The sequence below is a fragment of the Periplaneta americana genome, chromosome 16, assembly GCF_040183065.1.
Source record: "Periplaneta americana isolate PAMFEO1 chromosome 16, P.americana_PAMFEO1_priV1, whole genome shotgun sequence".
NCBI lineage: Eukaryota > Metazoa > Arthropoda > Insecta > Blattodea > Blattidae > Periplaneta > Periplaneta americana.
This window is the reverse complement of record NC_091132.1, coordinates 135719023-135744971: the sequence shown is the minus strand read 5'-3', so window position 1 is coordinate 135744971 and position 25949 is coordinate 135719023. Positions and strand designations below refer to the sequence as shown.

At 33.5% G+C, this 25949-nt stretch overlaps 2 protein-coding genes across 3 annotated transcripts in view; one reads left to right on the top strand and one right to left on the bottom strand.

The window, feature by feature from the left end:
* The window catches only part of LOC138691246 (ras GTPase-activating-like protein IQGAP1), a 207117-nt gene extending 202303 nt beyond the window's left edge, over positions 1-4814 (bottom strand). Inside the window, exon 1 of one of the 2 annotated variants that reach the window (XM_069813067.1) lies at positions 4706-4814. In XM_069813067.1, coding sequence (XP_069669168.1) covers positions 4706-4814 — 109 coding nt within the window. Of the gene's footprint in view, positions 1-4148; positions 4352-4705 lie in introns of those variants that run through there. The other variant, XM_069813068.1, reaches the window with a different exon arrangement.
* A 16-nt stretch (positions 4815-4830) lies between these two features.
* LOC138691250 (ribitol 5-phosphate transferase FKRP) lies at positions 4831-25536 on the top strand. The gene has a single exon (XM_069813074.1). The coding sequence runs from the start codon at positions 4831-4833 to the stop codon at positions 6376-6378; it is 1548 nt and encodes a 515-aa protein (XP_069669175.1). The 3' UTR covers positions 6379-25536.
* Positions 25537-25949: the final 413 nt, after the last annotated feature.

The window sequence follows — 25949 nt, the reverse complement described above, 5'->3', positions numbered from 1 at the left end:
CCCTTATAACCCCCCTTTTAAATAATGTATTTTGAATGCCATATAGCCTAAAATCTAAGTTACAACGAACTTAATTTATATTCCAATTTTCATCGAAATCCGTTTAGCCATTATCGCGTGAAAAGGTAACAAACATACAGACAGACAAGACAAAAATTTCAAAAAAGAGATTTTCGGTTTCAGGGTGGTTAATTATATATGTTAGGACCAATTATTTTTGGAAAATCGAAAATTACCAGAAAAATTTCGGCTACAGATTTATTATTAGTATAGATGTTATAGTTGTAATCCCCTGGTAGAGGGGCAGAGAAGGCCTGACGGCCTTATCTCTACCAGGTTAAATAAATAAATACTAATACTACTAATAGGAGGCACTGTACATAATCAGAGGACGAGCGACCAGGTTCACAAGCGAACCACTAGTTGAGGTAAAAACATTCGTTCTGTTTCATTGTATGTTGTCCCTAAGTAGCTAGAACAAGTGCCAGGGAAAAGATTTTAGCATAAATAAGTAGTGCGATAAAAACTTTCTTACCACCGAAATAAAGGGGAATGACACCATTTCAGATAATAAATGTATACCCTTTTTTAGATTTAAAGGTTAGAAACTGATGTAAGTTGTGTACATGAAGCATCACATGTATTATAAAAAATTGTTCAATATATACACTAAGTAGGTACAGTATTACCAGCACCAATTAAACTAAATATCAATTTTATTCTTCACTATTTCTTTAAGACCTAGTTTAGAGCAAACAACTGAAACCCCTTGTTTTGGATGAATGTAACAAAGGTAACAGAAATGAGATATTTGTGGAAAGTGGAGCAGAGGTCTTAGTAGGATAAAGGGCTGAATTAAGACTATTAGGTTGTCCTTGAACATGAAGCCCCTATGTAGGGCTATATAAACTGAAGAGGCTTGGCTGGGGAGAATAATTAGTCATGTAAAAAGTGCTCTATACAGGCTGAGGCAGCATTCCTTAAAATCAACCACGAGGAGACATGTTCAATAATAGACTGGTCATATTCCATTATTGCTACTGTTATGTGTGAAGCTTGAATCTCCAGGTGTTATTCACTAGATATTTAGTCTTCTGTGATTTCAGTAGCATAGCAATCATGTCTTGTTATTACTAATGTAATGCAGTGTGATGCTAATACATTTGTTATACAAGGTGGGCCATGGAAACCTGACGACTTTTAACGTAACATACTATAATTTGGTAACAATGAAATTTAGGCAAGTGAGTTATTATAGTCCCGTCACTCTTATTTCCAGCAGCCAATCACGTTGCAGGTCGGCTACATTTAAACGTGTGCATCTTGTGATTCGCTGATGAAGATAAAGAAGGCTCGATAAATACTTCATATAATAGCCCGCCATTTTGGCTCTTTCGTTGGCGTTCGCAGAAAGCACACGAGGACGTTATTTGCCACTCAATTATTTGCTGAACTGCAGTGCGTTTGATTTATTATCATAGGAGCTACGACATGATAATGTTTAACGGTGTGGCAAATAGATCTCTCGTCCGGTAGCTTAGCAACGAAAGAACAAAAATGGCGAACGATACTACCTACCTAAACTTTATAGAGCCTTCCCTTTCTAAGACATAAGCAAAGAGGAGGAGTCACGCCGGGAATAACAGTGTCGCGACTATATATGCATGTATTACATATGTCATTGTTGTAAAAATGGAGCAATGAAATGTTGAACATCGTGCTTTTGTGGTGGAAACATTAAAAAAAAATGGTGACTCAGTTGCCATTACACAATGATTATTTCGTAGACATTTTAATGTTCCACATCAAGGTGCTGTTCCTAGCAAGAACACTATAAAATTATGCATATACAACTTGAGATCAACAGCTTCTGCAGCGAAGAAGAAATCACCAGGTCCTGTACACACCGTGAGAACACCACAAAATATCAAAAGAATGAGACAGGCAATAGTAAAGAGTCTTCGTTTCTCAACCAGAAAATATCTTGCTGCCCAAGTCTTAAGTGTATATTAAGAAACCAAGGGACATTAATGGACTCAAGGAGGCTATACGGGAAGAAATCACAGCCATACCACATAACATGATGCAATCAGCAATGCAGAAGCTGTGTGACGGACTGCAGCAATGTATCATAAGTGGTGGGGGACATTTAAGTGTGTGCTGTTTAGAAAATTAGGTCACATACCCAAATGGCATTCAATAACCTATTATAGAACAGTATTTAAACTTTAATGTGTATCTTACATTATTGATTTCGTTTTGAAAATCGTTTGGCCCACCCTGTAGTTTGAACAATGAGTCTTTTATACAGCCTATGACAATTAGAAAACAAACCCCAAAAATTTTTTTGTACAATTATTCAAAGTCTGTACTATTTAAACTGGTGAAAAACAATTTTAAAATGGTTTCTGTGCCTTTAAAAGAGCCAAGAAAGAAGATACATTTTGACTGAAGAAAAAGTGGACGACATAGGTGCTTGATTACACACTAATACAAAAAGAAAACATATACTAGACCAGCGTTTTTCAATCTTTTTCAACATGTGGCACACTAAGGTTCTAATTTAAAATCCTGCGGCACAATCATAATCTAAACCAGTGGTCCCTAGCTCAGGGGGATTTTTTTCATACAAAAATGTAAAATACTATTTTTTTTACGGTTGGTTCACAATGATACTTGTAGCAGACAAGGTTGCAGTAAGGGTTTTTCTCGGGGTTCTCCCATTTTCCCATATTAGGCATCTACATTATTCCGTCAACATTTCTCCATTTTATCATCATTTCATACCATTTCCCGAATGCTGGCTGGCATTGGAGGGCTTGGTCTAGAAACGAGCGGGGTTCCCTGGTCGAAACCTGGATATGCAGTGAACTTTAGTGTCATCAATTGGTGTGGGTTGGAAATGCACCTAGCTTGAGGGTCAGCACAATAGATCTAATAAGGTTGCAGTGATGGGTGGTAGTGCTCCCTCCCTTAAATTCAAATTCAATTTGGTCGATATTTCAACTTTACTGACCTGACGACTCTGACTGCGCGTCAGTCATTCTCTTCTCTGCTACTCGCATTACACAGTATTTACTGAATGCTGACTTGTGCCATGTTCGCTGAAAGTTTGTGGACTTATTTTTTTCTAATACTCGTTTCACTTTTACTTTTCCAGTTTTTGCTACTATAACCTTTATTATTTTCATTTTCTTTCGGCACACCAGTGGATGATCCCCGGCACATCAGTTGACCAGTAAGAAAACGCAAGGAAATTATATGTGCTGCCCCTCCCTGCCATCTACCCCTTCCACATCACTCGAACATCCCGTCTGCCCGCACCTCTCTACCAGCCACCACATTAACAGCAACTTTCGATTCTTATTTTCGGTGTGAAATTGGCGTTGGCACTCAATTTTTTGGAAAAATTTCAGTATACGGATACCTCATCGACAACAATTATCTTGAGCAGATTTGTCTGCGTTTGTCGAATGCGCATCATCATGCTTACGAAAAGGTACTTTTCAGTGCCAGTAATTTTTATTTTGTGTGCACAAGGTTGGAATTTTGGAGTAAGAGGGAAATGAAGATACGGTACCCGTGTTCAGAAATGTATCAAAAAAATTTGAAGTGATCAAGGTGTGATGTCCGACAAATGGAGATGTAACAGGATCCAGTCAGTCGGAAATGTATAATATATAAAGTGCAGGCTATGAGTTTTTGTTCATCCATTTTACGCAATCTCAACAAGAACAAATAAATGGTCATTAAACACGTTTAATATTGAGATTCTGTACTAGGTTATATAGCCTATTTACCTTCAACTACTGTATGTAACTCATCACGGACAGTTCTTTTCTTCTCTCAAAATATGTAGGCAAATTGTTAAATTACGATTAACTTGGTACATTGGGGTAGATTATGCAGACCTTTATTAGCGTTCTTATAGTTTAGGTATGCAGTATGAAATTTCATATTCTATATAAATTCATCAATGTCCCAATTTACTAACACAAAAGAACTACACAGTATCCCTGTACATAGACCCAATAAAAGATCCACTATATCGGTGTTGGACTATCAATACCGTGGTACTTTTAGTACATAAACCATATTTACGATTACACGTCACATATAGTTCAGTAACTACTAAGAAAATTACTTACGGCTATTGACTGGTCCGGATGAACATTCATCTTTTATATCCATGGCAGAATCAGCCAAAAATATAAATAAAACATATATAAATCATTAATGAACTCAAATTATCAAAATCTATAACCGCGCTATGTTTGGATTGGCTTCATAAAAAAATCTACCGGTTGAAACCCAGTATAGCCACTACAACGATTTCATTTCTCAATAAGATATGAAATTTCCTTCTCATTTTTTTTTTTCACATTCTATCAAATTCTATCCACGGATAGTAGATTCTATCATGGAGACTTGTAGAACGGAGAAACAATTGACGTAAACTGCTTGAGAATTTCAAACGTCTTCGTTCGAAAATCCTAATAATATATAGTTCTGTGAATATATCTTTGGTGTGACTGACATGATATTCAGTGGCGGGAGGGTGGGATTGGTAATTTATGTAGGTGGTTCGTCTACATTGAGTTGATGTGTGTCATAATAAACTTAAAAATATCATTCAAGAACGTTGGCTTGTCTGTTGCAACGAAAGTGGTTTATGAACTGAATAATTAAAAATCAAGTGACTTACCTCCCTCGGTTTCTGCGTCGTGATTCTTTTCAAAATGATTCTGTAGTACAAATAATACGCACCAATGAGCTGGTGTAACTTCATATGACATGTTTTCGATTAAAACCATTGAACATTGAATTAATATGCGAATTCGAGTTGCAAAGATAATCACATTAATTGTGGTTTTGCTCAACTTATTAGTATTGTATTGTATTTGGAGCCTGTTTTCTAGAAACGATGAATATGCCCGAGGAACACAGTTGAGCAAACTGTGGATTAGTACGCCCCCTTCACAAGTTTTGAAGAATGTAGAGAATTCTGTGACTGTAATAATAAGGAAGTTTGAATCTTTTGAAAATGATGTGCCGAAAACTGTAGGGTCTATATTATCAGTATTTCCAAATATATCCATATTATTAGTAAGTGATGGACTGCCTTATCCCCCATTAGGTATTTCAAACAACATAAAAAATGTGGATATTATAAACGTTCAGTTTCAACTTGGTCATTCCCAAGAAGACATAAATCCACTGCACCATGTCAAAACAAAGTATGTTTTATTTATTCCTGATTCGACTAGAATTCTATCAGAAAAATCATTACATAATATGATTTATGAATTAAAGAGACAACCTCACAATATCATTGCAGCACCCTTCTCCAATACAAAGACAGTTGATTGCTTGAATATACATCTGAATGTTAGGGAGTGGATCATACAATATGATATAGTAGATGGTAATATATGTGATGCCGTGAGAGGAAAGCATGTTATCCTTTTAGAAACTCTCACATTAAAAAAACTTCCTGAAGCATTAATACTTCCTTTTCCTGATGCACTATATATTCAATCAGCAGCAAAAGATATTAAAGTGCAGTTAATACGTAATATTTTGTTTGCGGATGGCAACCCACTATTTAAGAGTCATCACGCACAATGGAAAGTGCAACAGTTAGAGCATAATCAACAAAAACAGATGTTCCAGAAGATGGGTCTCAAGAAAGTGGTAAGGGAAACTGGAACCGTGGAATGGTATGGCTGTAATAGGGACGTACCACGTTGTTTTGGAACAGTCATAGATGATATGCCTCAGTATCTGTGGGAAGGAAAGTGGACTCCCCCATGTTGTTTGGCTGGTTTACGTCGTACTGCTCGCCACGTATTTGCTCGCCTTGATGAGGCTGGTGTACGTTACTGGTTGGAAGGCGGCAGCCTTCTTGGTGCCATGAGAGGTGCTGATATCTTACCGTGGGATTATGATGTAGACATTGGTATGTTTCGTGAAGATATCGGACGGTGTCCTTGGCTTGTACGTGCCCGTACACAGCCAGTTATTGATAATGATGGTTTTGTGTGGGAGAAAGCAGCAGAAGGTGATTTCTTTCGTGTTCAGTTCAGCCGCATGAATCATTTACACGTTGATATATTTCCATTCTATCAACGCAACAACACCATGACAAAGGACACTTGGTTTCCTACACACAAGCAAGATAAAGAATTTCCAGAACATTTCCTGCATCCAATGGCAAGCATTGAATTTGTTGGAAGAGAAGTGCCAGCACCAAATAATATTAGAGATTTTCTGGAATTTAAATTTGGTAAAGGTGTAATTGAAAATCCTCAGTATCCAGATCCTCAGAAATTGAAGTTTACTGCAGGTGAAGACACATTTATCCAAACAAGGAATTGATGATTAGAGGTACATTTAATTGCCATTGTATAATTCATATCACTGTAATCCCTAATTTGATATAGATCTGATGTGCTTATCTTCAAGATGAAATTGTTTCTAAAATGTATTAGAATACATTATTATTGGTGGTGAGAGATTTTGAAATCTTTTGTGCGTTAGCTTCGTGATTTTCTGTGTTTTTGCATATCCAACATTGTTATACTAGTTCAGGACTTTTATATTAATATTAGGATCTTATGCTTCTCTGAAAGAATGAATTTTAAATAGTTCTCATCCTTTACTTGAGAGAACCTCGCAGTCTGTTTTTGGGTATAAATTGGCAGATGGATAGTTTTATATAAACACATTGCCAGTTTTGGTAATCGCAAATGTTTCTTGAACTAGCTATCTGTAGTTATTATTCCAGCACAGTAAATGTTAAATGGCAGCTGGGCACTGGGACAAGAGGCTTAAAAAAATCTTAATTTGAACTCAGTTCCTGAATCCCTAAGAAGTTACCAGTCTTTTAACTTGCAAATGTTTTCCACCTTTAGTGTCCCTTTCTAGTTAATTTCTTTATGCATCTATTGTACTTACCACTAACCTGGACGGAATATTTGCCTCCTTTTGGCCAGGATGTCTACTTTTCATTTCCTTTGATGCTCTGTTGAACTGGCACCCATCGTGATGTTACGTTTTGTAAGCTTCCCAAAATATATTCATTTTAATTATAATAATAAATATAGTTTATGAAAAAGATTAGGTACAAAATTTTGAGTGCAGGCAAGAACAAGAAAGGATGTTGGCTTATATGGGGTGTCCTGTGACAACACAGCCAAGCTGGGAATGAGTCATGCTCTGGTAACACTAACTGTTTGGGTCGAGACATGCCAATTACTGAGGTACGGGTTACAGACAGTGTGACCACAATCTAGTATATACAGTCACGAAGCTCAATACGTAGAGAATATGCATCCATAGATAGTTGCTAACCACTAGGATCGCTACTATCACCTCATCACAGACAATGCGAAATAGTACCGGCACAGTCTATTGTTCCTAGTACCCTCAACAACTCAAGCTTTGTGACTGTATATACTAGACTGTGGTGTGACTGTAAGTAAGTGTTCATTAATAACACATTTCCAAAGTATGGATCGTGGAGAAGAGTGAAAGGAAAGTTTCGTAGAAAGTATCCAAATTCCCCCATTGTCATGGAGAACAACAACTTATAATGTAGCAAGAAAATTCCTCACTGCAGGTCTCCAATTTAAATCCCCCTGATTTTTATTTATGGAATATTTTGAAAGAGAAAGTTCATACAAACAATTCTTCTTCTTTGGAGAAAATGAAAGACAATATTCAGTAGAGGATTTATGCCATTCTGTCAGCCTCAGTGGCGTAGTTGGTATAGCGCTGGCCTTCTGTGCTCTTGGCCCAGGTCGATGGTATTTAAGTGTACTTGCTTAAATGCGACAGGCTCATGTCAATAGGTTTATTGGCATGTAAAACAACTCCTGCAGGGCAAAATTCCAGTACACCAGCGACACTGATATAAACTCTGCAGTTGCGAGCATTGCTAAATAAACCATAATTAAAAAAATTTCTTTTATGCCATTCCACATGAACAACTTCACCATGTGTCAACAAACATTTTTAGAAGGTGCGACCTATGGAAGGAGAAGGTTGACACTTCGAGACACTGATGTAACACAAGTTAAGTTCTACTTTACAGGAAAACCACGTGTCGTAAATCCTTGTGTTAACCAGCACATTATGCGGGAAACATATGCTGAGATGAGTGCTAGTTGCAAACTCTCAAGAAACAGGACACCCTATATATAACTAACGACTTCACTCATTTTGCAAGATGGAGGGAAAAAAAGACAATATATTTTGGAAACAATCTCTTCAGAAGTGTCAAATATTGTCCTGTTAATTGTGTGTGAAAAACTTAACAGTTAAATGTGTTAACATTGAAGCATAATTATGTAATTATTTGGATACTTTTTTTAAGAACCTAAGTATAATTCACATGTTGAATTTGAAATTACTTCATATTATTGAAATTTGAATTGCATTCCAGTGACATAGCCTACTAGCATAGTTTAATGACATACGTTTTATTTATAGAGTTTGTTCGTAGTATAATTTATTTAACTTAAAAATAGTCATTATTGTAACTTACAAAGTATTTTCTTTTCTAATTTTAATAGACTATATGTTTCACTTTTATTAAAATTGAAACATAATGTTAGTTTCTACTGTTTCTTCTTTGATATTATAGTCCGAGAGTCATAATAATTTCGAAATGATCACAACTTATAACAATTTTTTCTCAGTTTGTTACATTTTATTATTATTATTATTATTATTATTATTATTATTATTATTATTATTATTAAATATTTTTATGATGGAATAATATTTATTTCCATTTTATTAAAATGGCAATGCAATTAGTGTATGTTCATATTTTACTGAAACAGCAATTATTATAGTGTCAGTTCAGTGTGTAGTAATTACCATACCAGTATATGCAAGTAAAGTAAAACTTTATGAAAATAATGAACCACGAACTGAAATAGGAATTAATTAAGATTCCTGTAACTGAATTGTAATTAATTAATGTACCGTACTTATTAAGAGTGCCTGAATTTAATGACATTCAGATCCCTACATATTTCCTTGAAGTTCAGAACTGTTATTGACCATGCTTGAGAGATAAAATTGATGAATGTGGTATCGAGAAAGGAAAATAATATAAAATTCAAGATAATTTGACAACTTTTAGAATGATTTAAAAGCACAGTAGGATGTAACAGAAAAAGGTGATTAATATACCAAGTATGTTTCCTTTCTAAATTACGTGTAGTGGTGTAAACTAATTGGGTGAGATGACGTCTTTCAGATTACCTCTATCCTTTAATAGGCATCCTCACATCTCTCACACATTGCGTTGAATTACTCAATGTTTTTCAAGCCATAAGTATTAATTTTGCTCTGTAGGTAATTCCACCTGAAAATATTACACATCTATAAATCAGGAGATGTTATCAGTTATTTATTTTTTTCTGGAAGAGAGCACATAGACAAGCACCACAGCTTTAGGCTTATTGTGCAATCTCCTTATATTGAGATGATTTTAAAGTCCTTAGGACCATTCAAGCATGTGATTCACTGCTTTTGTCATATTATTGATTCGGCTGTGGCATTGAGTTCTGACGAAATCTGCAAATGCCCCTCCTTCTGTCTTCCTGTTAATATGCCACCTCCTCAGATTGATGGCATCTATTGTTCGCAATTCACATGCTTACATTCCACTGCGTCGATTCTAGAAGCCCTACAGTTCCCTGGAATTTGTGAAGCTCCCCCAGACAGATGACACCTGTAGGTGAATCCCAGAACCATGTCTGCCATGATCCCCTGGTCGACCTGAAGCTATTAAGAAAATACATGAATTGAAGCTAATGAAGACGAAATGAGTTCGAAGTCCAATGCCGAAAGTTACCCAGCAATTTTGTTTCAAGTGGTTGAGGGAAAACTTCGGTAAAAACCACAACTAGGATTTGAACCTGAGCCCACTCGTTTCATGGTCAGGCAAGATAACTGTTACTCCATAGCCAGTGGATGTTATCAGCCAGTTAGTGCCTTCCTGGTTTGGTAACAAGTGTTTCAGGGATTTCCTAGAAGTGCAGACTTGCTGGAACCAAGTAATCTTAGGAAATTTTACCACTTTACAGGTTAAGTAAATCCTAACCAACTACACATGTCTTGCTGATGTCACATCTCCATGTTTCCCTCAAAAAAAAAAAAAAAAAAAAGTGGGACCTGGTATACCAGACAGAAACTTATTGCTTTGTAAAGGCTGTTCTTAGAGTTTCCAGGCAATTTCTGGAGGCCAATAATGAAAGTTTCTCTGTTGACAAAGTCGTTAATTGAAAATGGGTCTTTTCAAACATCCAGTGAACCCTTCATCCTCATTCACCACCAATCATTCGAGAGCCACCAATTTTGTTAATGTCTTGTGACTTCTGTTTATGCACAATTTGTATTTTTGTATTATATAGGGAGAAGTGAAAAAGTCAGATCTTGGTGCAATATATGCCCTAAATCTATGTTGTAAATGTTAGTGAGATACCACATGACGTGCTGATTGCCTCAGGCAGTAGGCCTACCTATTTTTTCGAGTGTGCAGAGTGTGTTATTCCCAATATATTTTTTAGCAATAAACCAGTCTTTTTATTTCAAAGTGCTGAACCCATGTTTTAATAGAATGGCACAGTATCATGTCGCCTATAATAAATGCATCCAGCAACCTTGTATATTGATCTTTTCTTTTTTTAATCTTTAACAACAAATGCTTAGTTTACCATTCCACTGCTTGATGATTAATAAATGGTGAAGTTTTAAAAACAGGATAAGGCTTCATTTTCCGCACTACTGTAAGATTCAAGAAAACTGCATAGTTCCTTGAAACCTCCTTTTTTCTGCAGCCACCTGTACTTCAAGTTAATCATCATTATCTTCCTAACAGGTGATAATCCTAGAAGGATTGTTCTGGTATACAAAGGTTTTCCCACCATCTTTTCACAGGGCGACCCAATGATTTTTTCCCTGTTGGTCTTTACTTCAAGATTGCTCGAGGAATCCTTGTTCTAGAAATACACTTGACATGGTGAAGCCAGTTGTCTTATATTGACAAATATACTGCAGTACAGGTTACATTCCCAGTTCTTCTTCTTCTTCTTCTTCTTCTTCTTCTTCTTCTTCTTCTTCAAGTTTATAATTTAACATAAAAGACAAGCCACAGCAAAGAGCTTCAATTATGTAAATGTTTGTAAAAACGCACAAAATATGCCACATTCTAAAATGACATTTATAAGAATGTTATGTGCAACTCAAACCAAGAAATGGATTCGGAACACCTCAAAATCTGTGCTTCAGTGGCTGGTCATGATAATATCTTTGAAAAATATTGGAGTGCAAGAGGTCAAATGACTTTATTGTCAAACGCCTGGCATTAGAAAACAAGAACAACATAAGAATATTATTTAAAGAATATTCTTCTTCTGCTCCTCCTCCTCCTCTTGTTTTTTTCTTTCCTCATTTTCTTTTCTTTTTACCATCTCTTTTGTATTATTCTTATACTTGAAGTGAATTTAATTTAAAATGTCAAAGTACTGGTACACAGTCTTATTAATTAGCCCATTGTGCTCTCTATCCATAGGAATTAAACAGCAACCAACATGATTGTTTGCAAATGCATTAAATCAGTCTATTGTGCAATTTTTCTTCTTGCATGTCTCTCATGACAGAAGCAAGATGTGTATGTGAAAACGAATACTGAAGTGGATGTGAAATTATACAAAAAATTTAATAAACTACAGTAGAATTTCTCGTATCCGACAACTGTGGGACTAAGCCAGTGCCGGATAATTGGAAAATATGTTTATAGGTTATGTAAAGCCATACTGCACAAACATTTTGGAAAATATGTTTATAGGTTATGTAAAGCCATACTGCACAAACTTTTTTCCATGTTGAAATTTAATGATTTTCGTAGAGATATTTAAAAATGAAGTTTTGAAATAGTACAATGTTTATTTTTAGTACTGAATACGATAATGTACATTCATCAATTCATAATTGCAGTAATAAATAATACCATTAAAAATACTCAAAGTTTTCGTAACCTTATGACAATTTTAAATGGCGGCCATGTGATGTGAAGAGCAGTGTAGCCAATGTCGCAACTATGAAAACGAAGTAGTGCTCGATGATTTGAACCTCTTTAACATATCTCTAATGTCTGCTTGTTTATATAATTATATTATTTATTACTCAAATTAAACTTTTACGCGCTACAGCACAACAGAGAATTTCACATTTTCCTATTTAAACTCATTCAACACTCCTTCGACATGAGTTCAAGTGGTAAATTTAAAGATATTATCTCTGCACATTGTTTGCAAGGCCCAAGTGACAGCTTACCGATGCTACCTGATCTACTCCAGGGACATAATGGGGTTTTCTGTCTATGGTTTTCATGCGTGAACAATGTAAAGAGTAAACACAATATGTGGCATGTGCGATTCACGAAAACCACTCACATCTTCATCTGACTCTTCTCTTTTGCATGAATGACAATTTTTTTTTTTTGGCCTAACCAAAAGTACCGGTTATTTGGATGCTGGATACGAGGGATTTTACTATATGTAATTACAGCATAGTAGACATAACTCCAACAAATGTATCTTACTCCCCGCCATTACGGTAATTTTAAGATTTTCGTCATTGAAACGGCTTTCTCCGTCATAACCACACACAGCAGAAACAGAAAAAGTAGAATGGCCAAATTTACTTAAGCATCATAACTTTATGATGATAATTTGTTTTTCAGTAGTTCATAGTGAACTTCCTTAACTTAAAGAGGCACGCATATCAATAAACATATATATTTTGTTATAGAAACTGAAAGTATGCATGAAAAATATACTTTTCCATCAAAATATGCATTTACTGCTGTACACATGTAAAACTATCAACCAAGACATATTTCAAAGAATATCATTTTTGCGTATGTTTAAGAATGATACATGCAATACATTTTGATACAAATCCAGAATCTACTGATTGGAATAATTATGACTTAGGAGAAAAGATGGATGATTACATTGGAAATAGAAGTATTCCAAGGAAATGTATCCTAACAGTCTTTGTTATCTACAAGTTTCTCGTGAACTTTACAGGATTGAATCCAGAGCTCGAGTATGGAAAACTGATGTTCTGTCTGATTCTTATCCACTAAAATAAAAGAAGAATTAAATTCTTATCTATCAATATTGATGGAAGTGAACTGACTTATATTTAGATGGTGTACGAATTATACTAACTTTGGACAACGATTAACCTATCATTTACACAGTAACATACTGTACAAATCCACGACAATGGCCAAAATTGAAGTTTGATTTCAAATATACAGCCCTCGTTTATAACTGACCTGTGCTATGTAGTTGCTGTTTGTGTATATGGCGGACAGCTTGCAGATTTTTTAAGATATAATTGCTGAGTGACAGTATTCAAGCAATAATACAAATTCATGCAAAGCATACAAGCCTACTTTTACTCGAGATTCTGAAAATGTCCTTCGTAGACCAGACACAGCTGACATCTGACTGAATATTGAAGTACTCTTTGAGCCAGTGTAATTCTGCATGTTGTAGTTCATGTATTAACATTTAACTCCTGTATTGTAGGCAAACTGCTTAAAAAAATTAAATGACAGCTTTATCTGTCACAGTTTTCCACGCAGATTCAATCAGATGATCTCAGTGGCCACAAATATATACTAATTATACTATGATAGAAAATGCCTCCTCAATTCAGTCAATGAAATTTCCGTGAGTTTGCTTTCTGGATATAATCATAATTTTTTTTTCTTCAGTCAGGAAATTTAAGAACTGTTTCAATATTTCACTTTTATACTGTGCTGCATTTATTCTGTTGCCTTAAAATATAAATCCTTTCTTTTTGCACGTATGGGGCATTACACTACATTAGAATAATGTAAAATTTTTTCATACAGCTTCTCATTTCTCTAAAAATTGTCTATAATGTTGTCCATTCACATTTCTACTAAGATGAAAATATTTCTCTTATGTGAAAAATGTTACTAGGGGATTATCATCACTTGCAGAGCATTTTTATTTAATTTCTTGAGTTGAAATATATACATATATTCTATGCAGAATTTTTTTTTTCTAATACAGCTTAGGACTTTACTACAGGCCATTCTCTTAAAACATACAATACATACAGTGTATAAACAAACAAAGATCTGAAATAAAAGCAGTAAATAATGAATATCAAATTGTATTATGAAGAAAGTTTTACTCGTACTTCCTAATATCAGTCATAGATGTTTGTAGAGCGGAGTGCAGGCAGTGTTTAAGATGAGAACTATCCATATTCTCTATTCTAAAATTCTGTATTTTTATTTGATACTTTCAATTTTCCTTAATTAAGCACCTTCAGGACTAAATTCCACATGATTTGCCATTGCTAGTATGAGTCATCATTTAGCAACATAAACAAATAGTTATTGAGATCATGGTTTATATTTATAGTTAAATTTGAGAGACTCTTCTTACTTTCAAAATCTTGAAAGGAAATGTTCTGCACCAATTTTTTATACACAGCACTTAGAATTAAACATCCAAATTTGTTAATTTATAACAAGTACGATGTTTCGTTTTTACAGTAGTTTGTTGTAATAAAATGTCATTTGCATAATCAGTCTCCACAGTAAATAAATAAAACCAGTATTACATTTGTTCAAATTTGTTTGTATAAAACATAGGTATCTGCTCAACATAAACAGGTCTTCCTTTATATCAAATGTAATTCACAAAGAATATTTATAATTTTGTTTTGCTCTGGTACAGAATTTAATTTTGTTTCCCTTACTGTTTCACATACAGTGATTTTTTAAATTTTATTTTGATACAAATTGCCAAGCCTTCGAATTTCCTGCATGTCTGAAATTGTGACTACAATAACAGAGGAAAGACGTTGATCCAGTGAATATAACAAAAGTGGAAAATTATTCAAAGAAATAGTGTTTATTACAGTTTCAGAGTGCAGTGAATAAATTGTGTCATTCCTAAAATACAATTGATTTATACAGGGTGGAAGTGAAATAATCCTGCAGATTGAAAGGTGTGTTGCGGTACACTTAAATGAATAGAAGACCTATATTACGTTTTGTGATTACATGCAAGTTAATTAGAAAATTGAGTTGGAAGTTTCAGCACTCTGGCAACATCGCTGTTAACACAATGCTCTTTCTTCTCGCACTACAGATGTAAGAGGTCAACGAACTTAGGTCTGTCTTCCCAGGTGAACCACCTTCCATCTCCTTCTCTGGCTACAATATTGCAATCTGGTCGGATTGTTCACTGACTTGAAATTAGTGGTTTTTAATTCAATTTACATGAAAACCATCCATGCTATTGAAATACACTAGAGAAATAAATGATTCCTTATTATATTTTCTATCAATACCGGTATGGAAAAAAATCACACTCCTACTCTCAATAGTTATTTAATAAGAGGGTGTTAAACATTTGGGAAAAAAGCTTTTTTTCTGAGAAAAGTATGAACTTTTCATCAATATGGTATTACACTTTTTTGTTACAGCTATTCACTCAGAAAATTTCTAGGATTATTTCACTTCCACTCTGTATAATATATGCTTATCGTAACAATTTGTTAAAATGTTCGATATAAAACAGTAAAACCTCGTTAATCCAGACTCCAGTAATAAATAAACTCCAAAGTATCCGAATAGAACATAGATAGGCATTAAGGATTTTAAACCAATTTCTGCAGCAAGCATTTCAAATGATGCTGAGTCAGATCCATTGAGCACATCATCATTGTCGTAAATGTGCTAATTATATATATTAGGCTACGGTACTTTACATTTTATTTATACAGTATTTAGCTTATGCCCTTTAAATGTATTAATATGTTATGTGTTTTGTTGCTGTAAACTGAGTTTTGATTCACTTTCTGCTGTTCTTTCTTTTCAGTTAATCCGTACTTTAGTCATTTTGGACAACTTATCCTCCCAGTTAGTCCAGATTAATGAGGTTCTGCTGTAATTTAAATTGGTCTCTTTGAGTTGTGTTCAAAGACCTGAACTTCATGACACTGAATTTTATATATAATTTGTAGTATGTAATTTTATTATAATTGATAATGTTGTATAACAGTGTTTTATACAGGAAAGTGTTTGTACATTCAAAGAAACAGTAATGCATGTTGAGAAAGATATAATGGTAAGCAGGAAATGTCAAGTACTGAAAGCAATTTCACACTTTAATAATGGTGTGTCAGTTGACATTGTTTAATTATAGCATTAGACATGATTGATTCAAATTAATGCTAAGGAAGAAAGAGTTAGATCAGTGGTTTCCAAACTTTTCGGTCTTACGTCTCATTTATATTGATATTGTTGTTGTTGTTGTTGTTATTATTATTATTATTATTATTATTATTATTATTATTATTATTATTATTATTAACATTACTGGTACCGTAAAGTGGGGTGACTTTGAACGCTGAGGTGACTTTGAACAGTAATTTATCTCCTTTCTAAATTAAATGCTGTACCCAATTGCGAAAAAAACTGTTTAAGTTGTCAATAAATTAGTTCAGTTTTTTCGCAATAGGGTACAGCATTTAGTTTAGAAGGCCGCTAAATTACTGTTCAAAGTCACCTCGGCGTTCAAAGTCACCCCACTTTATGGTATCATTATTAATATGAAATGTCTATAGAAAAAAAACATTTAATCAGATACTATCGAAAATGATGAACAATAAGTTTAATAATGATGATGATAATAATGATAATGACGTATGTTCTTGTTTTACTTTACTAACTAAAAGTTTGAGCTTATCAAAACCTCCACAGGAATAAAAGAAACATGATTCTTCCACAGTATTTAAAATTTAACCACACATATTTTATTTGCTAGATAAAGGACATTTATAAAGATATGCATTGAAACACAGACGTAAAGTTAATTCACAGAAGGGAAAACAAGGAAATTGTGAAGTGCGACTCTTCTTTTTTTCGTATAATAGACGTAATGGCCCATTGTGGTCTCATTCCACCGGTTTAGTGAAGAGTCCAAAGGTCGTTTTCCTAATGGATGGTAATTTAGCATTTGGCAAGCTATTCTTCCAGAAATTATCTAAGGACAGGAGATATTCATTTTTCTGAAATTTTGAATGTTTTCTAAAATTCGATCAGTTTTTAATTATAAAGATATCAGTAATTTTCTTCTTGACTAATTTATTGTAACTTGCAGTTATTCTTAAAAACTTCATTTTATTGACAACTAGCCGTACCCGTGTGCTTCGCTGCACCTGTTAGAAATAAATATAAAGTAATTACATAATTAAAATAGGACGTTTGATCCAGGGAACATTCGTGTTTGATAGAAGGATAAATCGTTTAATATGTTATTTAATTTAAATTGTATTTAAATAATTAAAATGCGGTCATTTTGGTCCAGAGAGCACTCAGAATTTACTGTAATAACATTATAGCATTATGTCCATGTAGAGAAACTACACTTTCCAAAGGTGAAATAATAATTATACAAATCGGTTAATTTAGCTTTCGATATTACTTCATACAAACACAGAAACATTCTCTGTAGGCTGTTTCATAGCTTTCTATTGTTGTTGTCAAGGCCCCTTATAGACGTAATCATTTGTTTTCATTTCATTACACCGCCTTAGATGGCATTGTATTTTAATTTTAAAACTCATTTATCTCATTAAATATCAGTCCTATCAAAATTTTGCAAGGAATAAAATTTATCGGAAATCATTTTTAAAGAAACCTTTGTTATGTAACATATTTCACAAAAATCAATAATAAGCGAGATATTTCGATTTATTTAATTCAGGCCCCCTTATAACGCCCCTTTCAATTAACGTATTTTGAATGTCATATAGCCTAAAATCTAAGTTACAGCGAACTTAATTTATATTCCAATTTTCATATAAATCGGTTCAGCCATTATCGCGTGAAAAGGTAACAAACATCCAGACAGACATACAAACAAAAATTTCAAAAAAGCGATTTTCGGTTTCAGGGTGGTTAATTATATATGTTAGGACCAATTATTTTTCGAAAATCGAAAATTACCAGAAATATTTCGGCTACAGATTTATTATTAGTATAGATATAGATAAATCAGTGTTCATCACATTTACATACAGTATGGTCCAAACTTCACTACTAATTATGAGAATAAATTGGTCTCACCATTGTTTTGTGGGCTTTTTAGTACCGGTACCTATATTTTTTTAACAAGAGAGGGTTTTAAAAATGTTATTAATAGCATTCATTGCATAATTAAAACTGTTCAGTTTTGCTCATATATCCTTTAAACATTCTCTGAGGTTCTGGTGGATATTATGTACATCTATTATTGGGCAGTACATCTCACTTGACGATATGTGTCAGAGGAAGAACAATTGAGGAGCGTTTTCACAAAACTCGTTATCTACAAAATCTTCTTTTTTTCAAGACAACTCTTTTCTAAAATACACAACTGTAGATACCGAGCTTTGAAAAATCTCTTTTATTTCAAGATCAATTTACTAATATACTTACCAACTTTAGCTTAATTCTGTTAGCACCATTGGATTCTCCTGACCCAAAAACATAAGGATACGCTAAAACCTCAAAATCGAAAAAAAATGTAGATAACGAGTTTTGTGAAAACGCCCCTCAATTGTTGTATACATCTGAAGTCTGATTAGTGTAATATTTTACTAGTCAGCGATGTATGCAATGGAGGGGGGAAAGGAACTAGCTATCCTATCCCATTATCTCCTGGTTTAGTTGCCTCAAGAGCAATGCCTTATTGGCGTCACTTATGAGGTTCAAACGTGTCTTCGGACAGTTAACTAAACAACAATCTTTTAAACGGATTTTTTAAATATGAAGTATAAAATACATAGTTCGATAAAATTTATACACGAGAATGGATCACATTAAAAATTTTGACATTATGAAAGAACTGCAGATTGAACCGATTATGGAATACCTACAGAAATACAGACAAAACTGGAGATCACATGTCATCAGAATGCCTCGTTCTAGAATTCCACGCCAAATTTTAAATTACCATCGTGTGGGCAAGAGATCCTTGGGCAGACTGTTCAAGCGTTGGCAAGAGACCATAACGGGCCACTAGGCCCAATACATGCAAGGATGATGATGATGATGATGATGATGATAAAATTTATGAAAATGTCTGTTGATATTTAAAATAAATAATATGCGTTAAAACTGATATATTTAAATTCAAATCGAAATTCCTTTTAAGTATCTCTTTCATTACCCATTCTGAGACTGTAAGAGCTGTCGTTTGGGAACCTCTAATCTGGATGAAGGAAAATCAAGAAATTGTGAATGAGGCGTGATATCCTTTAATGAGAAACGTTATTCAGTATGTAATATTCAATAACTTATTTCAATTTGTTATGTCAAGTTCTTTATAAGTACTAATAAAATAGTTGACATAATAATGCTATCCAATATGTGTATTTGAAACTTCATTAAGCATGATTTTTTTTTTCGTGTTTCATGTACATGTATGGTATGTACGTGGTAATCACAGAATGTGATAGTTGTTATTCCTATTTAGAAATTATAGTGTCTATAAAATCGTGGTGCAGTTTTTTTTAATCTACTAACAATATCTTGTGAATCTTCTGTGATTTTAGTCAGGTTTAAGTGTTTGTAAGTTTTTTTTTTTTTTTTTTTTTTTTAACTAATGGCAGGCACTTCCATCATTCACCCAAGCATCTTCATGTACTGGGTGACATGCCGAAGCTTGTAGTTCTTTCATCTGCCACAAAAGTGTTGCCTTTGGTGCACCATAGGAGGCTAACTATGTAACACCGTATGATGATGATTAATGGAGCAATGGTGGAAAGTTGGTGGGAGAAATGGGAGTATCCCACAAAAACCTACCACCCAAAAACCATCCTTGTCCACCACAAACATACGATAATTCTCTATTTAACAACACTTTTAAAGCACTGACGCAATTTGAGAGTCATTTACTTGCATAAAGTAGATAAATGTTAGTCCTCTTTTAACATTCAGCATGCGTCATCTATTTGCAATAAGATTGGATTCACCACTGATTTATAACCTATTGTTATCAACAGACTAGGGAATTATTCATAATTAAACGAAACACTAGACATTAATGAACTTTAAGTTACTTGTTTATCCATATGTAAATTTCGTAGAATCTTTATAATTAGAAGATCAATAATTCATACCTGTAATGGATACTTACTCATCCCACTAAACAATACTTTAATTCAGACGGAAATGATTTTCACATAATAAGTTGGCCTTTTATGGTATTATGTCCATCAAAAATCTCACAAATTTTTGTTCAATGGAAATTAAATTATTAACATATTACATATTATTTCTCTGTTATAAGATTAAGAGCTTTCAGTCGACTTTTATAATTTATGTTGAATCTTTCGTACACTACTTTTAACACTTGAATATAAATAATTGATTAAATGACGATCTTACTCGTGTTAATTGTGTAAGCATGTGCGGCTTACAGCTGTTTCGGTGCTTCTTCACACCATTCTCAGAGCCTACTAGATCTCGGCGTCATCTCGAACTTCTCTGCCTGTTATGTGGGTGCCTTCAATTGTTGAAAAGTGTTGAAATGTGGTGTCAAACAGTGTGTGTTCTGAAATTGATCTGTGTGTTGAGAATTTGATCAGGGTGTGTTTTAGTGTGTCTGTATATTTCATATTGTTCTAGTGTGTTGAGTTTTTGGTTTAATGCTAACCACACATACAATAACATAAATACAGACATGGAAATCCTACACATACAACCAAAAACTCAACACACTAGAATAATATGAAATATACAGACACACTAAAACACACCCTAATCAAATACTCAACACACAGATCAATTTCAGAACACACACACTATTTGACACCACATTTCAACACTTTTCAACAATCGAACGCACCCACATAACAGGCAGCGAAGTTCGAGATGACGCCGAGATCTAGTAGGCTCTGAGGATGGTGTGAAGAAGCACCGAAACAGCTGTAAGCCGCACATGCTTACACAATTAACACGAGTAAGATCGCCATTTAATAAATTATTTTTATAATTTCTCTTAGAACTAGGGTTTATATTTAAAGAATTTATCTTGCGTCCCTGAGTAATATATGAAGGGTTTAGAGTCATAGTAGGCCTAGCGCCATATATTAAAAACAGAAAAAACAAGGGTTAAAATTAAGTGAACACCATAATTTAATTAAACATATAGCATGTAATATAAAGTGTGCACATTAAAACTAAATGATATGTCAGTCTTCATTAAACTATGGTATTAACTTAACTTTAACCTTTGTTTTCTCCGTTTTTAATAAATGGGACTTGGCCCACTATGGCTCTGAATTCTTCATATGTTTATCAAATTTAGTCAGAATAGGTTCACACATATAGAATTTATTAGATTGGACCTAAAGATACACATCCATACACGGATATCATAAAGCTTTTTTCTCTTTCTGGAAACTAAACGAAATTGTAACACTCGAGTTTGTCTTTCCAGATATTAAAACAGAGACAAAAACGCATAATTAATATTTCACTCCAGTAGTTGTCATTTGTTTACACATGCACAACCACACTTACTTACATACATTCAGTAAAGGGAAGGAAGTCTATGTCGTTTCACAGACTAGATAAAGACATTTAGAATTGTGCGAAATAGAACTTAAAGACTGCACTATAATTTTAGTGACACTATATTATGTCAATGTACCTGTTGCTTGTTACACAAGATCATAAACGCTCAACTGTTAATCCAGTATATGTAATTGTACATTTGAATAAAGATGCACAGAAAATTTAATATTTACAGTGAAGCAAAGTAGAAAATTGTGTGAAGTTTATAGTTGAAAATGTTATCACTATATTTCTAATGGAATATGATTATTTAGTATTGTAATAACAAGTCATTGTTTCCATATCTATAAATAGCTCTGATTACTATGATTTGTATAATAAAAACAAGTAACTCTTATTAACATGCATATAAAATTTTTTATGCTCGACCATGCCGAAATGTAGTAATTATACACCTGGTAGCAGTCCTTTAATGCATGTCATTAAAGTACACCTATTCATTAAAGTTCAGGTTTTCGATTATTCTTGGATATGCAATCGAAAGACAACGAGGGAAACGTCACAGAGGCTGGAAATCCAATACTGTCGCAGAAGGTTATGTTCTGTTACTATAATAATTAGCGTTAATTGTAAATAATATTCAAATAAATTCAATTTGTCATCTCGTTTTTCAATGTTATATCAAGATTAATATTTAGTTTACTCTGTAGATTATATCAAGGTCAATGTGGACATCTGTTCCTCAAAAAAAATCAATACTTTCGCGTCTATGCACATCTCACAATTTACGAGCTATGCACAAGGTCACTTCCGCTCTTCAGTCAGATACGAATAAAATGAATACTTCTGAATAATTTCAAGTGAGAAATATGGTCGAGCATAAAAAGTCGTATGAAACTTGCCTATAATGGTAATTAAGACCCTCGTATGAAAATTATTAAACTCGCTTGCGCTCGTTTCATAAACAAACATACTTGCGTCTTAATTACTATCATTATAGGCTCATTGCATAATGTACTATTATGGTATACTTATAAATTAATATTTATTTTATTGGACATCTTGTGTTATATTTACAGAGAAACAAGTTGTTTTAATGTAGAAATTTATACAACAATCACATGATTTCACATACCCAAACATATTAGTTTCAAGACGTACAAATATATAAACGTGAGGAGAAAAGTATTATTCAATTATAATTAGGTATTTGGGCATATAAACATTAAATGTAGGTTGTAAAGTGTCTGTTATCAAAAAGTTGTTCTATCAGCGATATTTTCTCGGTATATTTACTAATAGGTGCTTTTAAACATTTCAGTACTTAAGGAAATATATTGTATAGATTTTTCCAAAATCTTATATTTTGAATGTAATGTAATTTTCAAATATATCATTCTGTGACTGTGGAATTATAATTATTATAATTTAGTGTTCACATTAAATTAAAAATATATCAAGGTAAATTTCTTTAGACCCAGTAGTCAAAAGCTAATTTGGTACCCATTTCAAAAAAGTAATGCCAAAACTTGATTATAGTACCTGTGAGGCATATTATATATTATAATATTATAAGTGGAATATATTTTGAGCTTCATGCTTTCCATGTGTGATACATATTACTTGCTTTTTATGTCTGGATATGACAACGTTTTGCTCATTTCTGCTTTATGTTAATTTGGACATTTATAAGTAGATATATATGTCTGATTGCATATGAAACAATTTCAATACTAGTCATTAATAGTTACATTACTTGTGAAGCTTACTCTTACTGTATTTTCTTACATGAAACATAGTCGATTAAAAGGTTAATCTTATTAGAAAGTTTAAAAACCTGATTTGTAGCTCAGAAAATGTCCGATTATCTCAAATGAATACTTTTAAAGCAAAAAGCAGTAAATCATATGCTCAACAGAAGAGAGAAAAATGTCTTTTACTATAGTTAAATTGGAGTTGTATTATTAATACTCTTTCTTCAGACACAATGTTAGAAGCAGCTTTTTAATTGTGAGCTTTCATTATAAATGTCATTGTCAAAACACAAATAAATAAGAAAAATGACCTTCTACTGTTATCAGTATAAACATAATAAAAGTTGTAAATTTTTCATTGACTATTACACTTTTACTACGTCATACTAATTTTGACCAATAAAACGGTACGAAAGGAACATGTTTCAACAAATCATGGCTGCTTATTGCTACATTTTTATCACTTCCCTAGCATTTGTTTATTTTATTTTGCAGTTGTTTATACTCGCTTTAACATATCTGGTCTTATCGTGAATTAATATTTTAGGTGAAATCTGAAGGCCTGTGTACTATTGTTGAGACTGGTTCTATTGTTGTGAACTAGATGGCATCTGTAGATGTATTACTGATTTGTTATGAATATGATTTGGGTGATGAATGAAGCCGGTGATATTCAGGGATGTTGTGGCCCGAATTTCCTGGCATTTGTCTTACGGTTGAGGAAAAACCCTGAAAACTTCGACCAGAAATCGAACCCGGGCCCTCAGCGTAAGAAACTAGCATGCTGACCTGTTTTGTCTGTTTATTTTTACCACTTCCCTTGCATTTGTTTCTTTGTTTGCCAACATTTCAAATTGCGAATTCTTTACGGTACTATAAAACATGCTTTGCGATCATTTATTTCCCGCATAGATAGTCGACTGAAAATGGCAGCTCGGTTCAAATGTTTTGGTGAAGCTAACATTAGTGAAATAGAATTTTATTAAGTGAATTAGTATCTATTATATTGTATTAGAGTACTTTATTTCTCACACAAATTCCACAATTTGGGACATCTGGCCGAAATCTACGGCTGACCATTAGGATCCAGAATACAAAGCAGAAGTTAAATTAGAAATACAGTATGATTGCGGAGAGAATACGGAACAATGATAAATTTAAAAATAAAGTACAATTTGATTTCGGAGAAACATGAGATGAAAATACATTGAAGAGTAATGAAATGAAGTAAAAAAAGAATTACATAGTATTATACAAGTGATTGTGTAAAATGGATAATGAATCTCTCAATACCATTAGACAAATTTTGTTAATGTCCTCATTAGAAAATTTAAGAGAAAGGAGAATGGTTTTGGTTAACTTAAACGAAGTTCCCCTAGTGCCAAAAAGAAGTCCTTTCACTTCCCATGTATTAATATTCATTTTGTATCTCTCACTGAAGTGAGGAATACATGGGTTGTAAATAGACTTCTTTTCATCGTTAACGTTATTGGCTTGTTGATCATCCTTCTCAAAATGGACAGTGGGATCAAGAATGAGGCTTCTTTGATTCCGGCAATTGATGGCTATAATGTCTGCTCTTCTCGTTGACCCATTCTCAGCCAAGCATTATCACCTCCCTACCATTTGTTTCTTTGTTTGCCAACGTTTCAAACTGCGAATTCTTTATGGTACTATGAAACATTCTTTGCGATCGTCATTTGTTTATCACATTAGATAATCAAATGAAAATGGCGGCTCCATTCAAACGTTTTGGTAAAGCTAACATTAGTGAAATAGAATTTTAGTAAGTCAGTTAATATTTTATTGTATTAGAGTACAGTACTTTATTTCTTCTAATTGTGTAATAGTCAATTAAATCCCACTCGAGTTTTGATTTTCTCTGGATAAATCAAAACCTCTAGTAAGATTACTGTTGATAAAAAAAAATGTGACAGATTTAGTGTAATTTTGTAAGATCTCTTGTTATCAACTAGTTCCTATTTCCAAAGTCTTGTAAAAAAATATATGTATTGAAGATTGTACATTTTTAAAAGAAAGCTTACAATTATACTGACTTAAAATTGTACTGTATCTTGGTGCCAAATATTACCATTATATAGTTTATGTTTTAGAATAAAGTCAAAAATATTTTAATTTCGAGTACATTATTTACATTTCTTTCCTTTCCTTTTAGATCTAATTTGTTTCAGCAAAAATATCTGGTAAGATGTCCTCGTTGGCCTAGTAACTTCTGTTTTTTTCTCTGGGTTCAATTCCAACGAACCTTACAACATTCGATTGATTAATATCTTATTCATTGTCCACAAAATGACTATTGAATCATCCGCCTGCACTTTCTACACATATTTTGGGCGAAAAGCATTATGCCAGACATGTTCCTGTAGTGTCGTAATGATGCTTTGGTATGATACATGGAGTGCATAGAAACCAAGATCCCACAGATGTGTGTGGATTTCATATAATGATACCTATCCAAGATGAGTGAGGACCCAGCGGTTCTACTAACTAAACTGTTTATCTGTTGTGACTGTGAGTACATTCGAGTG